Source organism: Dreissena polymorpha, chromosome 11 (genome assembly GCF_020536995.1).
Source record: "Dreissena polymorpha isolate Duluth1 chromosome 11, UMN_Dpol_1.0, whole genome shotgun sequence".
NCBI classification, from domain to species: Eukaryota; Metazoa; Mollusca; class Bivalvia; order Myida; family Dreissenidae; genus Dreissena; species Dreissena polymorpha.
The window spans coordinates 56,679,789-56,698,008 of record NC_068365.1 but is presented as its reverse complement, the minus strand read 5'-3'; the positions used below and the strand labels follow the sequence as shown (position 1 = coordinate 56,698,008).

The 18,220-nt window shown below is 39.6% G+C and overlaps 2 protein-coding genes across 3 annotated transcripts in view; one reads left to right on the top strand and one right to left on the bottom strand.

Annotated features, from left to right (window-relative positions):
- LOC127850937 (dystrophin-like) overlaps window positions 1-18,220 on the top strand; it is a 241,431-nt gene that overhangs the window by 101,018 nt on the left and 122,193 nt on the right. For both annotated transcript variants that reach the window (XM_052384339.1, XM_052384338.1), the window contains 2 exons: window positions 1,860-2,004; window positions 14,980-15,129. In XM_052384339.1, the coding sequence (XP_052240299.1) occupies window positions 1,860-2,004; window positions 14,980-15,129 (295 nt within the window). The remainder of the gene's footprint in view (window positions 1-1,859; window positions 2,005-14,979; window positions 15,130-18,220) is intronic.
- On the bottom strand, window positions 7,760-10,839 carry LOC127850938 (uncharacterized). The gene has a single exon (XM_052384340.1). The coding sequence runs from the start codon at window positions 9,083-9,085 to the stop codon at window positions 8,045-8,047; it is 1,041 nt and encodes a 346-aa protein (XP_052240300.1). The 5' UTR covers window positions 9,086-10,839; the 3' UTR covers window positions 7,760-8,044.

The window sequence follows — 18,220 nt, the reverse complement described above, 5'->3', positions numbered from 1 at the left end:
CCTCACCAAACTTGGTCACAAGTTTTATCTAAATGATCTCTAGGACAAGTTTGAACATGGGCCATTCCGGGCCTAAAACTAGGTCACGGGGTCACTTAGTGCGTTTTTTAACCTTCAGCATGGTGTCCGCTCTCTAATTCAAGTAGTTTACATCAGATCTTCACCAAACTTGGTCAGAAGTTTTATGGAGATGATCTTAAGACCAAGTTAGAGCATGGGCCTTTCTGGGTCAAAAACTAGGTCAAGGGGTCACTTAGTGCGTTTTAAAAATTGAGCATGGTGTCCGCTGTTTTTTGTGAAGACGACATGCAAAATATTATGTGTCAATGCGGCATGTGGGGGTATTCGTCACGTCTGTGACAAAGCTCTAGTTTTAGATTAAAAAATACTTATGAGCAGCAAAGAGCATAAAACCTGAACAGACTGCAAGTTTTTACAGGCTGTTCTGGTTTTATACTGGTTGCATAAAGCCATGGTCACTTTGCTTTTTAGAGGAAAACAGTTTAGCATATCAGATGTTGGTCTGTTAATATGTAACTAGTTCAATTTGTGGAATCATATCCTCAAGTTTTGCTGAACAGTTTTTGCTTAATGTTCACAGGTGAAGAACCTTGATTTGTTGGACATTTTAAAATATAGAATTCTGACTGTGACCACTTTGCTTGTGTCCAAACTTGATTTGTGCCATGGTATCGTCTAGTTATTATACCCACATTACTATTGGAATGGGAGCTATATAGGAGTCACTTTGTCGGTCTGTCGGTCGGTCTGTCTGTCCGTAAAATTTCATACAATCATCACCAAACCTGGTCAGAAGTTGTATCTAGATGATGTCAAGGTCAAGTTTGAATATGGGTCATGCTGGGTCAAAAACTAGGTCGAGGAGTCACTTAGTGCGTTTTAAACCGAAAGTTTGTCCGGACCATAACTATGTGATTCATGGTTAGATTTTAAAATGACTTGGTACATTTGTTCACCATCATGGGACAGTGTTTCATGCAAAAGAAGTACGTCAATATGTCCGAGGTCAAGGTCACACTTGGAGTTGCCCATAAATGAGCTTGTCTGGGCCATAACTTTGAAATTTATTGTGAGACTTTAAAATCATTTGGCACACTTGTTCACCATCATTGGACAGTGTGTCATGCGAAAGAATAACATGGATATCTTCAAGGTAAACGTCACACTTTGAGTTCAAATGTCAAAAATGAAGACAGCATGCAAAATATTCTTTGTCAATGCAGCACGTGGGGGTATATGTCACGTCTGTGACAAAGCTCTAGTTTCTTTATAAAATTTTGCAGAATAACAACTTAAAAAAACAAGTGGGCATATAAGTGAAAATTAACAGGTTGATAGAAATAAGCTCAGGTTCCTATGGTGATTAAATCCTCTTTCAGACAGGTTTCTATATAAACTACAAATTTATACACTTTTTCATGGTGATGGACTCCTACCTCAGACAGGTTCCTATGTTGATAGACTCCTTCTTAAGGCAGGTTTTTATGGTGATTAACTCCTATCTCAGATCTGTTTCTATTGTGATCAACCCTTATTCCAGACAGGTTTCCATGGTGATAAACTCATATTTTAGACAGGTTTCTTTTGTGATAAACTCTTATATCAGACAGGTTTCCATGGTGATAAACTCCTTTTTCAGACAGGTTTCCATGTTTATAAATTCCTATTTTAGGCAGGTTTCTATGATGATAAATTCCTTTTTCAGACAGGTTTCTTTGGTGATAAACTCCTAGTTTAGACAGGTTTTGATGTTGATAAACTCCTATTTCAGACAGGTTTCCATGGTGATAAACTTTCTCTTTCAGACAGGTTCCTATGATCATAGACTCCTATTTCAGACTGGAGCAGTCAAGCGTACGTACCAGTGAGTTCACCAACGACATGGATGAGCTGTTTTTCTGGATTGACGAGACAGAAAACATAATGTCCACACAGCTGCAGCTTGATGAACACTTCCTGGAGGACCTGCTCGAGAAAATCAGGGTATGCACAATGATTGCCAAATATGGGTTGTAACTCTCCATGTTGGCATTTGAGATTCTTTATCACTGCTGACACTGACCTGTGTTTTGTGTCCCCGAAAGAATATTTTAGCGCATCTAAGTAATCAAGTAGTCATAGTTCCATAAATATTGTGTGTGTTGTATGAAAAATTCAAACCTAAACAGTCATATATCCACAAACAGCGAATGACATCTCACGCCTTTCGGAAACTACAAAATCTGACAAACTGATAGAACAGACATCTCATTTCTAAACACAGCATTTCAAAGTTGGTTTGTGATTGTATGCACTGTTGTCTTGGAAACTATTGATTATGAATTGAGAAAAATAGGGTTTCAATCTGTATTCATGATAACTTAAATGTAGTGTCATGAAAAAATCAGGCTCTAGGAGAAGTGCCCCCCCGGAGAACTGCCCCCCCAAAGATTTTTCACTGGGCGGAGAACTGCCCCCTCACTGTTTTTTTAAAGGGCGGAGAACTGCCCCCCTGCTGATTAATAAGGAGCGGAGAACTGACCCCCTGTCAGAATTGATGACCCGGAGAAGTGCCCCCTAATTAAAGAAATTTCGCAGCGATATATAAAGCGAGTATTATAATGACAATAACGCCAGTAACTTTCTTGCTATTATGTCTGGAAATTGAGTGAAATTTCAAAAGTAATATAAAGTTGTACAAGTAATAAAAGTTATAAAACGGCAAAAAAATACCTGCCTCAGCATGGACGTCGCCATCTTGATAATCACGTGATTTTCGTCTATGTGAACAAAGAAAAACAAATCACTTTTTGCTAATAAAAAGTTTTCGCGGCTGAATTATTTGATCTTTTCCCCGTAATTAAAACAAACAATTAGCATGCAGTTTAATCCATCCTTATGCAAGCTGAAAACAATAATTTATTTGTTTGTTTTCGCCAATTACGGATTTGGACGGTTCAATATAATAAACCTGTATGCGGCTTTATTCAAAGCTAACAAGTTCTTAACAATAAAGGTCAGTCCAGTCTACCAATTAAAAGATTAAAAGATCGCTGTGCTTATTGTTAACGGTAACAAGTTCTCTGCCTGCCTAATTAGCTGCTAATTAAAGCAACTGTTACCGATTTTGTTTGTTTGGCATGTCGACATGATCTGCTCAAAATGCAAACTGTTGCCGTAATATGTGTAATGTGTGTATTTATGTATGTTATTTTGAATGACACATGAATTAACTAAACAACATAAATAAATTGATTATAAATTCGACTTCACTCTACTTTTTAGCATAGGTGCAACGCACCTATGCTTAAGGTATATACGACATTTCGAAAACCCACATCGATCGGTTGACCATTATGAAGCCTTACCTGATCAAAAATCAGACGAAATATCTATTTAATTTAGTATATGGTAATTCTTACATTTTTTTTTAGAACGTTTTTCTAACGTTTTCTTCCAAGAATATTGCTGACACCGTTTTTAGTGAATTTTTCTAAGACCGTTTTACGTGAAAAAAAACCTTCTAAGAAACTAAAACAAATTTCGTTCGTAAAACAATTCTGTTCTTGTTGATAGTGACCTCACACCTAATTTCTATAATTTGTTGACTGTTCTGTGAGAGGTCAAATGTTTACATAACTGAATTCATAAGGCACTGGTTAAAGGATATGTAACATTTCATCGGTTAATTATAAATAGAAATTAAAACATATTCTCAGCAGGAAGTGGGGCATAAAGCACTTTTATTTTTTAAAAATGTGTAAAAAATGGCGGAGTACGATGAATGTTTTTTGATTTATGACATGGATTCTGACCTGCCTTTCTATGGATTTGATGAAGTAGAGTTTGAAAGTAATAGAGATGTGTTAATTGAAGTTAAAATGATTTACTTTGAGCCAGAAATTAACGTTACGAGTCCCGGAGTAGAGCTAACGGTTTAAATGTGGCATCGGATTTAATGGATTCGCGCGAATTCTGGACGAGTGTTGTGTCTGTAAAATATTAAATGGAAAGCTGTAAATGTATCAAGTCGGAAAAGAAAACGGATGGTTGCATAATGGTATGCGTGAAATAATGTAATTCTACATATTTATTTTACGACTGCAACGATAAAACAACACATTACTCCATTTAACTAGTTTAATGACCCGATTCCAAAATATTTTGCCTCCCAATAAACATCACAAAATGTAATAGAATGCACAAAGTATTCACTAACAGATCTCTTTAATATTATACGAGTAAAAAGTGGGATATAAAAGGCCGCAGCGAAAAAACAGCCGGTGGTAACCACGAGCCCAACGAAAAATCGGCTACTCACTCGTGGAAACCTGTTACTTTGAAAATATACCTACCGGAGGTGGATGAGCACACGATAAAATTACAAAACGTGAAGTAACACCGTTATAGTAGCAACACCGTGTACCCAAAATAAAAAATGCTATTGCTCATCAAGCGACCGAACTAGGAAGAACCATATACTTTGCTGGGCTAAATTTACCTAGTTCTACCAATCGCTTGACCATTGTATCCACTTTTACATGATAATCGCCATGACACTTTTAATGACACACTAAAACTTTTACTTGATCACTACACTTGTGATCGCACTTTTTTCACACTTGCGAATAACATACTTAATCGGACATTGATCACTACACTTGTGATCACACTTTTGCGCACTTGCGATAACACTTACTTGATCACTACACTTTTGATCTTTTACATACTTAATCGGACATTGATCACTACACTTGTGATCACACTTTTTGCGCACTTGCGTTAACACTTACTTGATCACTACACTTGTGATCCAATACTTTTACTTGTACCTTTTACATACTTAATCGGACATTGATCACTACACTTGTGATCACACTTTTTCGCACTTGCGATAATATACTTAATCGGACATTGATCACTACACTTGTGATCACACTTTTTCGCACTTTCGATAATACTTTTACTTGATCACTACACTTGTGATCACTTTTATCGCCACACTTGCGATAATATTACTTGTACCTTTTTACAATCTTAATCGGACATTAAAATACAACTTATCGCTCAGCCAGCGATTTGACACCTAAACGTTTTTTACCCTACGGTATTGATACTATTTTTTATTCTGTTCAAGCAGCTTAAACTTTAATAACTTGGAATTACCCGAAAGGACAAGGATGATAAACTACGCAAGTAGTCACAGAGTCCATTCAGATAAATGTAAACTTGGAATTACCCGAAAGGACAAGGATGATAAACTACGCAAGTAGTCACAGAGTCCATTCAGATAAATGTATAAATGCGCATGCCCATCCGACCCCCGGCAAACAGAATGTTCCGGCACTGCGACAGGAAGGCAAATGCAACAAGAAATATATGACAATAAAATTACAAGACAGAATAACACATAAAAAGGCTCATATGACAATAAAAAACAGACAGAATATAAAAAACGACGCCAAAGTGAATGTTCGGATATGGAAGTGGCATCAAAAATTCCTGTGCACTTATATTAAACACGAGACAGTTCATTGTTCACCGGCAGAATGCATGTGCTCTATATAAACGTGCGTCAGTGCGTTTGTCCATTGTAGCATTCGATGAAGACAGTCCAAGCGCCGAGTCACGCTGTCCGCTGGAAAGCGCCCCAGTTGTACAAGACCAAGTTTGGCACCATCTCGATCGACTGTAAGGGGTGTGGCCTGGCCCCGGCACCAAAATGGGTGTGAATGTCTTCTATCAGATTTTAGGAGCCCGCCATGAGCCGGTGTACATGTACTGGAAATAGAGAACTTGCCGACAGAATCGTATAGCTCAAATGTATAGTCCATTTATGTGCAAGATATGTTTTTAAATCGACTCTGAGCATCTTAAAATGTGGATGTCGGACCAGTCGAGATATTAATCAGGGTGCGGTGGGTGGGGTTTGTTGACGATCCGAACAAAAGCACAGGCAGTTTGCAAAAGGCGGAATGACGTAATATCACGTGGTACGGAAATGCGTAATTTCATTGTTTTAACGAACTCTACCGAAGCATTCCTATATAACGTTACATCCGTAATCGTATCTATAGAAACCAGCAAACAACATTTGTTTCCGCGAAAATAAATATTATTAATTTATATTCAGAAATTAATAAGTCTTATTTTACGACTGCAACGATAAAACAACACATTACTCCATTTAACTAGTTTAATGACCCGATTCCAAAATATTTTGCCTCCCAATAAACATCACAAAATGTAATAGAATGCACAAAGTATTCACTAACAGATCTCTTTAATATTATACGAGTAAAAAGTGGGATATAAAAGGCCGCAGCGAAAAAACAGCCGGTGGTAACCACGAGCCCAACGAAAAATCGGCTACTCACTCGTGGAAACCTGTTACTTTGAAAATATACCTACCGGAGGTGGATGAGCACACGATAAAATTACAAAACGTGAAGTAACACCGTTATAGTAGCAACACCGTGTACCCAAAATAAAAAATGCTATTGCTCATCAAGCGACCGAACTAGGAAGAACCATATACTTTGCTGGGCTAAATTTACCTAGTTCTACCAATCGCTTGACCATTGTATCCACTTTTACATGATAATCGCCATGACACTTTTAATGACACACGAAAACTTTTACTTGATCACTACACTTGTGATCGCTCTATTTTCGCACTTGCGAATAACATACTTAATCGGACATTGATCACTACACTTGTGATCACACTTTTGCGCACTTGCGATAACACTTACTTGATCACTACACTTGTGATCTTTTACATACTTAATCGGACATTGATCACTACACTTGTGATCACACTTTTTGCGCACTTGCGTTAACACTTACTTGATCACTACACTTGTGATCCAATACTTTTACTTGTACCTTTTACATACTTAATCGGACATTGATCACTACACTTGTGATCACACTTTTTCGCACTTGCGATAATATACTTAATCGGACATTGATCACTACACTTGTGATCACACTTTTTCGCACTTGCGATAATACTTTTACTTGATCACTACACTTGTGATCACTTTTATCGCCACACTTGCGATAATATTACTTGTACCTTTTTACAATCTTAATCGGACATTAAAATACAACTTATCGCTCAGCCAGCGATTTGACACCTAAACGTTTTTTACCCTACGGTATTGCTACTATTTTTTATTCTGTTCAAGCAGCTTAAACTTTAATAACTTGGAATTACCCGAAAGGACAAGGATGATAAACTACGCAAGTAGTCACAGAGTCCATTCAGATAAATGTAAACTTGGAATTGCCCGAAAGGACAAGGATGATAAACTACGCAAGTAGTCACAGAGTCCATTCAGATAAATTTATAAATGCGCATGTCCATCCGACCCCCGGCAAACAGAATTTTCCGCCACAATAAATTTCACAAATTTATCCCCCACAAATTCTGGATTAGCCCTTTAACAGAACTTTAAGATGACGTCGCGAATGCAATCCAAATACAATTCGAGGCCAACATCCGACAGATGCACACCATCGCTCCGAAAAAACCCTGGCGTCGCGGAATCGATCGGCACGGACACTATTTCGTGCTTGGTAAACTTTTTCGCGCGCAGCCGACACCAGCGATTGATGCGCTTTCGCTTCGTGTCGATCACCTGGTCAGAAACACCTGCGCCGTTCCAAGTGAGGCGAGGTAAAATGTTAATCCACGCAAGCACAGAATCTGGAAGGGCGGCCCGAATGTAGTTCAATTCTCTTTTAATGGTGTTTTTTAAGTTAATCACTGACGTATTTGCAAGATCGTTACCCCCTAGGTGTATAAAAAGAATGTCCGGCGCTTTATTTAACAGGACGTTCGACTCGACCGCATGCCGAAACTGCGCCCACGACATTCCGCGCATGCCCCACCAACTGATTTGTTTGTCGCCGGGGATTCTCAGGTTGCTCTTGCCTGTCTGAACGGCGCGAACGCCGGCCCAATACGGGATCGAGTCCCCGATTACCCATATGTCTGAAAAATAAAAGACTTGCTTTCAACGAATATTCTGGAAATCTATCGAATATACGCGTTATACGCTTCCGATGACCAACGCCCCATCTGTTTGATGGCGGTTGGCTGAATACCCTCTGAGGCTAGGTCCGTAGCTCTACCTATCCTGAAGCTGTGTGTTTTGATATGATGATTATTGAGCTGACCAGACAAAAGACACTTTGATAAAACAGATGCGAATTGATTCCTAGTGACTGGGCGACCATCGACATGGCAAAAACATGGACCGACGCTATGGGGTCGTACTGCAAGGTAGTCTGTAAACGACCGAACTGGACACAACGCAGACTCCGGCTCGTATGGGATCCTAATTGTGACCGGAATACCGCGCTGATTTGTTTTATGTTTCCTGAGTGTGACCAGTATGGCGTGTTTATCCCCCGTGACCCTAACGTCGGCTATTTGCAACTGATTACTGCATGTTGCTGTTGCTACCAATTCACTGACTCGGAACAGACCGAAATATGCCAGAGTAAACATAGCATTGAATAGTGAGCGCTCGAAGTCATTATAACACACCTTTCCTAATTGCGAGATTATAACCGTCAAGACCTTCCGAGTGATCGGTGCCCGCGTATCAACCGTTTGTCGCGAGCGAGAACAGCCCTCAAGCATTTTCTTCACTACAAAAATGTTACTTATATCGTACCAGCCCCTATATTTATGAATATAACTCAATCCCGAAATGTAGCTCTTGATAGATTTAGGTGATAGACCCTTTTCAAAACAATAGGCTACAAAGAGAACAACATGTTGTTGATCCGCGGGCCAGTTGTTGTTTAGACTATATGCAGATCTAAAATTGTTGAACACGGCGGTATGATACGAACGCCACGAATTTACTGACATACTTTTGAACATTAACGCCTTTGCTGTATGTTCAAGACGTTCCACAGATGGCCCGGAAACGGTGTCGGAGCGGGGTCTGCTTCCGGTGCCAGCTCTCGGAATTTGTTCATCTGAAACCGAGATAACGCATCGCACAATACGTTCCGAGATCCTGGTACGTGACTGGCGCGAACGATAACATTTATTTCCAAGCATCTTAAAGTGAGAGTTCGAATAAGATCCATGACCATATCGGACTTGGAAGTCGACTTGTTCAATATATAAACAACCGCTTCATTGTCGCAATGGAACATAATCTTTTTATTTTTTAAATCCTCGCCCCAGAGAAACAGTGCAACTACGATTGGAAATAATTCGAGAACAGTTATGTCACTAGTTACGCCCTTTTCCCTCCATAAATCAGGCCAACGAGCGTTACACCAGTGACCTTTAAAATAAATCCCAAAACCGAAACCAGACCCGCCAGCACTATCTGTAAACAATTCAGTGTCAACATTGGATATCCAGTATCGGTCATGGAAAACCGACAAGCCGTTATAATCGCGCAAAAATGTCAACCACATTTCGAGGTCTTGCCTCACAGCACGTGTTATACGTATGCGGTGGAATGCTTTGGTTATGCCACAGGTGGTGTTAATTAATCTCCTGCAAAACGGGCGGCCGACTGGGATTGCCCTGCACACGAAGTTAAGAGACCCTATTAACGATTGCATTTGCTTTAGATTAATTTTTTGTTTCTGCACGATGGAGTGAATTTTTTCCTGTAACTCAACAATTTTTATTTAAGGAATGCGGACTACTAGTTCCGCCGAATCTAATTCTAAGCCTAAGAACACGATTATTTCCGTGGGCCCTTCTGTTTTCTCGGTGGCTAACGGCACGTTTAGCTCGTGCATGCAATTGATAAACGAATCCATCACCTTGCGGCAACCTACTTCAGATTTATCGCCACCCAGAAAATCGTCTAAATAGTGTATAAGCTTGCCCGATGACATTTTACTCTTAACGCAGAATTCAAGGAATGAGGAAAACTGTTCAAATGTTTTGCAACTGACTGAAGCTCCGAATGGTAATGCTTTTTCCACATAAAACATGCCATTAAACTGTATGCCCAGTATTTCGAAATCTTCTCGCCGAACTGGGAGTAGGCGAAATGCATTCTTAAGATCCATTTTGAAAAGTTTACAGTGTCGCCCTTAATCTTGAACCATGTGAACCGCCTCATCGAAATTTGTGTACTGAGCGGATGAGTATTTTTTATCAATGAAGTCATTAACCGAGTTACCCTCTGGAAAGGAAAGGTGATGAATCATCCTAAATTCACCTGGTGTCTTTTGGCACCAGGCCAACTGGGGAAACCATGAAATTAGAAAAAGGTTGTTCGCTGAAAGGCCCAGCCAACCTCCCCGCCAAAATCTCCTTATTTATCTTATCTTGAATTATGTCCGCATTTGCGATTGCAGACTTTAAGTTTTTACTAAATCTACTGACTCTGGGTCCGTTATAATGCATTGAAAACCCATTTGTAAAACCATTTAAAAGGTCATTTCGATCTGTAGAATTATACGATGTTAAATATTCACGTAATATTTTGATATTCACCGGCGATGGTGCGAGATTAAGTAGGTCATGATTACAGGGAAAATTAGCGTTCGATTTAGAACCTATTTGGGGTGCCACGGTTGTTCCCGCGCCATTGGGGCCGTGGTCGAAATCGATGAAATCCCCGTCCCCTTTGAAAACGAGGCGCCCCCGCGACGCTGATAGGGCGGAGGCGCAAAGGACAGTTAATGACCGGATGACGAGATCCGCATTCCGAACATTCGTGTGTAAACCGACAATTGGGCCACATGCAGTGTCCCTCGTTAAAGTGGTGACACAAATTATTAGCTTTTGGCGTCCCCTGTCGCTCTGGGGCCCGTGTTTGCACGCATCGCCACCAAAGATCATTATTGATTGACGCCCAAGACGTAGGGTGCAAGGCCTGGCGCAGACTAATTTCATTGTTTTAACGAACTCTACCAAAGCATTCCGTACATAACGTTACATCCGTAATCGTATCTATAGAAACCAGCAAACAACATTTGTTTCCGCGAAAATAAATATTATTAATTTATATTCAGAAATTAATAAGTCTTATTTTTATAGTTATGTCATTTTGTAACCATTCACATTCGTCACTATTTGGAATTCCCGTTTCTAAAAATAGAACATTTTGGTAACAAGGGGGGCGACTCATGATGTCAGCAATCGTTAAGGTAACAATATACTAAATAATCGAGTCATGAAGGGTAGTCATGAAGGTACTGTACTCTCTAAACAAATCATTATATTTTCCTCGAAGGCATGTTATACACTTTAGACTGTTGTTCTGGTTTTATCGTTTGGAGATATTGATAGGGTAAGCATAGGTGTTCACTACTAAATCCCTGAAATAGGATAAAGTTGGAGATTAAAGTAAAAAATTGCACTGCAAAAGGTTACAATCCACTAGAAAACGGCCGAAAAAAAAGGCACAAAAACAGTCGATTTTGATTTGAGTCGAATTCTTTTTTGGTTTGAACATGACATATCTTTTTATTGCTTAAATCGATTCAGCTAAGAATGCCCGTCAAGAAAAGGTATGGTTATGGGGGTCTCTATGTGCAAAATGTTGTATTTATTTTCGCTCAAAGTTGTCGCTTTTTCATCGAAACATATAAGGAAACTATTTAGTATATTTTGACCTAATCATTTACTTCAGCAGCAACTTCCCTGTATCTTGCAACTATGCTTTCAGCGCCATCGGCGCTCTCGTTTCTTCAAGTCAGCTAAATTAATGCCTTTGCTTTGCCTATTAATTTCCTTTTTTATACGTAAATTTACGGTTTTTTTCCATGGGTCAATACTATCTTTATAATGTAAATTAATTCCGATGTAACTTTTCCTCCATAAGTACTGAGTTGCACGTCTATATTTAGTTGCGACACTTGGCCAGTATTAACACGCACGCGTTTCCTGTGTGGATCTCGACTATGTTTCGCGCTCTTATTAAAACACGACTTTTACATGGCATTCATGTATAGTGAGTGGTGCAGATGGGTACCAAGGGCCTTAAACAGTATTATCACATGCCTCTAGACAATTTGTGTTATTCAGTTCGATAAATGGTAATATACTTGTACTGAAATTCAATTGTTACCGGATAAAATGTGTACGGCGATAACGTAAAATTACCCGTAAGTATTGTTTTCACTACGTAACTTATAACTAATATGACACCAGGGGCAGTTCTCCGCCCCTACAGATTTGATGGGGGGGCAGATATCCGCCTACTAAATTCTGACAGAGGGGCAGTTCTCCGCCCCTACCGAATTGATGAGGGGGCACCTCTCCGCCACCTTTAAAATAAGGGGGCAGTTCTCCGGGGGGCGATTCTCCGGATACCAAAAAATCATGGTTTAAACGGATGTCATGGTTTATTAATGTAGAACCTTGAGAAAATCAGGGTTTGAACTGTGGTCATGATTACTAAATGTATTACTAAATGTAGTACCTTAAGAAAGTCAATGTTTGAACTGTTGTAGTTGTTTCTTAATACTGTGAAACCATATATTTTCGCCAGCATGAAATTTCGTCATTTAAAAAAAAGACTTTTTCATCAGCACTTAAATTTGCCAATTGCTGACTTTGAAAAAAAAATAATAATAAATAAATATTCAATAACCGATTTGTTTATAATACATGTCCAAAATATATCGCGGTTGTGATAAATCGTGGTGGGAAAAGAGGAAAGCCACTTGGGAGTCACTGGAGGTGGGGCCTGTTTGTCACATGTCAATATACAAGTCTTTTGTTATCAGGTGATCAGCAATGGGCCCCCATTATTGTATGCCATTGACAAGTTCATTATTATAGTGATTAGTGGATTAATGGGACAGAATAACCTTTAACGAGTGTTTTAAACAGTGAAGCCAATTGCCAATTGGTCCTATTTAATTACTATCATGGCCAAACTGATAACAATCTTTCCTTCATCTGCGCCAATTAGAGAAGGTGCAAAAATAATTGGTTATAATAAGTGTTAGTAAACTACGTAGGTCAGTTTTAAATAATGTTTCAAGAGTTTCGCATCGTAAATATTTGATTATTTTAAGAACAATAATTTGTCTGAAATGTCTTTTATTTAAATAATGTCAACGAATTTAGCAAATTTAAATTATTACACTGTAATTCCAATATAACGCCGATGACGGGGTCCAAGCCTTGATAAATGTGTTTAAAAATTTCATCAACACAAACATACAGCACTTTTCGGAAGTATAAGATGAACAGTGCATTATTGAACAGCGGTTTCATATGGCACAGTTCAGATGTAATTGTAACAACCAATGGACGAGTGAGCTTAAATTAAATTTAATGCAATAGGATACAAAGCAATGTTTTATTGCGTCATACTCAGTCATTAAAAAAAAGTGCTTCCTGGGGATTTCCTGAAAATCGCATCAAAATGTAAACAATTACCCTACGTTTGTATGGAACTAATTGTCATGATAGCTAATTAGTTACGTTTTCAATTGCATTTAAGCTGACAATATCTAGATTTATATTGTCTACAAATAACAATGATTTGAAATATGTATCGTAAAACTTGTCAAAGCTGTCAATGATTAAAACCCATACACGAAACGCAAGCTATTTTCACACCTGTATTTTACTTAAACGCAAATGACCAAACACAAATCGATATGTTCTTTATTAATTTGTTATCAATGTGCAGAATGTCAGGTGTTGATCACACATTGTCATTTTTATTTCATTTATCATTGATCCGGATCTGCTGCGTGGTGGTTGTATAATCTGTAACAACACTGAAAAACACAACACACACAATGAGTAATAAAGTTGTTAATAATTAGCGCTAATGATTACTATTCTACATAAACAAAGTCAACTCATTCGATACAGCTGTACTGCACACTCGTATTACAGCAATGTCACATGTCAGTTAAGTACACTGTGTAATCTACACCCCTTTGTGTCAAAACCAGATTGATCTTGATTACAAAACAGACGCAGTATGAATGCGTGTATTACGTTGGATTTTAATGCTTCATACCTACAGTAATTCAGTCATAATTTTGTTCAAACATGGGACATAATTGTTCGTTAGGATCTTAAATTCTTCGATCGATCGACTGACGAAATACACACAAATTAATGCCTGATGATTAATAATGATTTCACAGTAAGTGCCTTAAGCAGGCATTGAAGAACTGTTCCAGCACCACTCTTACCCTCTCCCTTCAAGGCAAGAAGGCCTACATTATATCTGCTCCCCTGCATTATTTCATATATATAAAGATTATTTCTGATTATAAAGAGCAGGAACTTTTGAAGTGAAAGACACACTTGATTGTCAAAAGATTTTTTGTACTTTTTGCTTCTCTGTTGAGTAATGAATTATTCTCTTGTAATTATAATTGAACCATCATTGTAAAAATTTAATATCTTGCAAAAAACATACCCATATTCAATTCTTTACATTAAGATCTATCTAATGGTATTTTTCAAGGTGTAAATATGTAAATAATTGATTAGATTTTAAGCAGCGTTGTCCACAAAAAAGTGCATTTCACACAGCAGAAATTTACAATTATTTTACTGTGCATGTAATGTAATTTTAATGTAAAAACAAAAGTGGTGTTTCTTTTCATACAGTATATTGTTCTTTGTGCAACTTGTTTCACTTTTTATTGGTGAGGCAAAGGTTTTGGCACTGGATTAATACTTCAAACATGGGAAAAATCAATCACCTGGCCGTTTGAGTATTTTAATAAACTTAACAGATGGATTTTTAGATGCCAGTGGCCTAAACTTGAAAAGGTTTTGTCATGGCTACTAAGTCAGTGCCTAAACTGCCTTGTGGAAATCATGCAGGTACAATCTGCTGTCAAGGGTGTGCAAAAAAAGAAAATCTATGTCAAATGCAATTGAAGATTAAGGGTAAATATTTTGTGAACATGTGGCATTGTCCCAACACTGAAATAATTAAGATACAATAATTAATATTCAATTAATATTCAATTTTTCTGCTGACCTACTTTCAGGACAGAGAGGATGACATTGCTGTGAAGAAGCAGAACGTTGAGGCAGTAAACCGGAGCGGATCAACCCTCGTGCAACAGGCAGGAATGAGCACGGAGGATAGGGAGAACATACACAAGGACCTTGATAATCTCAACAACCGCTGGAGGAAGGTAGGCTTAATACATGTCCGTAAGTGTCGTGCCAGATTAGCCTATACTGTCTGCACAGGCAAGTCAGGGAGGACACTTTCTGTCTAAACTGTATTCTCACTAACAATAGAGTTCCTTACATCTGGTCTAAAACTTTACACACATGCAATGAGCCCCATTTTGCAAAAGCTTGGCTCATATTTTTTTAAGTGGGAATTACTTTGTCAGTTGTCAGAGCAAATTTTGATAGGTTTGTATTCAAAGATATTAATGGAATTTACCAGTAGTGGCGTCTTGTTAATTAAGGATTTAATTTGCTGTTTTCAGTATATATTTTAGTGTTAATTTTTTTTTTTTGATTGTGCAATCCAATCAGTTACTCGAAATTCTTGGATGCCCCAACGCGTACAAATAAAATGCAGGAGCAACTGTGTCTATGCAGCTGGTCAATAAACCTGCTGTGAAAACTTGGAGTAAGGGGCGTATGGCAACATAGAATTGTGCACTTGTTATCAATGAATTTCAGCAACTGTTATTCTTAGTGATTAATTGTATGCTGTTGAAATCTGTGAATCAAAGTATGTGTGAATTACAGTAAATATATGAATATATTTTTGCTAAATCATGAAATAATTCCAAAATATGTACTACATTCATTTGATATTTAATCAGCCATGATGCAAGCGTTTGAATAATCAGACTTTATGAGCAGTTTTTCTTTCAGTTGATAAAACAACTTACAAAAAAAACATTTCATTACTTACTTTTTGAATGCAAATAAATTGCTACTGCACACAACATTTTATGTTGTTATTCCCAAATAATAAATACGACCCTCGCTCTAGGAAACAGGGCTTAATGGATGCGCTTTAAGTGGGGAACCTGGATTAGCCTATGAGTCTGCACAGGCTAGGAAACAGGGCTTAATGGATGGGCTTTAAGTGGGAACCTGGATTAGCCTATGAGTCTGCACAGGCTAGGAAACAGGGCTTAATGGATGGGCTTTAAGTGGGGAACCTGGATTAGCCTATGAGTCTGCACAGGCTAGGAAACAGGGCTTAATGGATGCGCTTTAAGTGGGGAACCTGGATTAGCCTATGAGTCTGCACAGGCTGGGAAACAGGGCTTAATGGATGGGCTTTAAGTGGGGAACCTGGATTAGCCTATGAGTCTGCACAGGCTGGGAAACAGGGCTTAATGGATGGGCTTTAAGTGGGGAATCTGGATTAGCCTATGAGTCTGCACAGGCTAGGAAACAGGGCTTAATGGATGGGCTTTAAGTGGGGAACCTGGATTAGCCTATGAGTCTGCACAGGCTAGGAAACAGGGCTTAATGGATGCCCTTTAAGTGGGGAACCTGGATTAGCCTATGAGTCTGCACAGGCTAGGAAACAGGGCTTAATGGATGCGCTTTAAGTGGGGAACCTGGATTAGCCTATGAGTCTGCACAGGCTAGGAAACAGGGCTTAATGGATGCGCTTTAAGTGGGAACCTGGATTAGCCTATGAGTCTGCACAGGCTAGGAAACAGGGCTTAATGGATGCGCTTTAAGTGGGGAACCTGGATTAGCCTATGAGTCTGCACAGGCTAGGAAAAAGGGCTTAATGGATGGGCTTTAAGTGGGGAACCTGGATTAGCCTATGAGTCTGCACAGGCTAGGAAACAGGGCTTAATGGATGGGCTTTAAGTGGGGAACCAGGATTAGCCTATGAGTCTGCACAGGCTAGGAAACAGGGCTTAATGGATGGGCTTTAAGTGGGGAACTTGGATTAGCCTATGAGTCTGCACAGGCTAGGAAACAGGGCTTAATGGATGGGCTTTAAGTGGGGAACCTGGATTAGCCTATGAGTCTGCACAGGCTGGGAAACAGGGCTTAATGGATGCGCTTTAAGTGGGGAACCTGGATTAGCCTATGAGTCTGCACAGGCTGGGAAACAGGGCTTAATGGATGGGCTTTAAGTGGGGAACCTGGATTAGCCTATGAGTCTGCACAGGCTAGGAAACAGGGCTTAATGGATGGGCTTTAAGTGGGGAACCTGGATTAGCCTATGAGTCTGCACAGGCTGGGAAACAGGGCTTAATGGATGGGCTTTAATAGGGGAACCGGGATTAGCCTATGAGTCTGCACAGGCTGGGAAACAGGGCTTAATGGATGGGCTTTAAGTGGGGAACTTGGATTAGCCTATGAGTCTGCACAGGCTAGAAAACAGGGCTTAATGGATGGGCTTTAAGTGGGGAACCTGGATTAGCCTATAAGTCTGCACAGGCTAGAAAACAGGGCTTAATGGATGGGCTTTAAGTGGGGAACCTGGATTAGCCTATGAGTCTGCACAGGCTAGGAAACAGGGCTTAATGGATGCGCTTTAAGTGGGGAACCTGGATTAGCCTATGAGTCTGCACAGGCTAGGAAACAGGGCTTAATGGATGCGCTTTAAGTGGGGAACCTGGATTAGCCTATGAGTCTGCACAGGCTAGGAAACAGGGCTTAATGGATGCGCTTTAAGTGGGAACCTGGATTAGCCTATGAGTCTGCACAGGCTAGGAAACAGGGCTTAATGGATGCGCTTTAAGTGGGGAACCTGGATTAGCCTATGAGTCTGCACAGGCTAGGAAACAGGGCTTAATGGATGGGCTTTAAGTGGGGAACCTGGATTAGCCTATGAGTCTGCACAGGCTAGGAAACAGGGCTTAATGGATGGGCTTTAAGTGGGGAACCTGGATTAGCCTATGAGTCTGCACAGGCTAGGAAACAGGGCTTAATGGATGGGCTTTAAGTGGGGAACCGGGATTAGCCTATGAGTCTGCACAGGCTGCATAGGAAACAGGGCTTAATGGATGGGCTTTAAGTGGGGAACCTGGATTAGCCTATGAGTCTGCACAGGCTGGGAAACAGGGCTTAATGGATGCGCTTTAAGTGGGGAACCTGGATTAGCCTATGAGTCTGCACAGGCTGGGAAACAGGGCTTAATGGATGGGCTTTAAGTGGGGAACCTGGATTAGCCTATGAGTCTGCACAGGCTAGGAAACAGGGCTTAATGGATGGGCTTTAAGTGGGGAACCTGGATTAGCCTATGAGTCTGCACAGACTGGGAAACAGGGCTTAATGGATGGG

Coding starts and splice junctions, on each gene's coding strand:
- LOC127850938 (XM_052384340.1), bottom strand. CDS start 9,085: ATGCTTGGAAATAAATGTTATCGTTCGCGCCAGTCACGTACCAGGATC.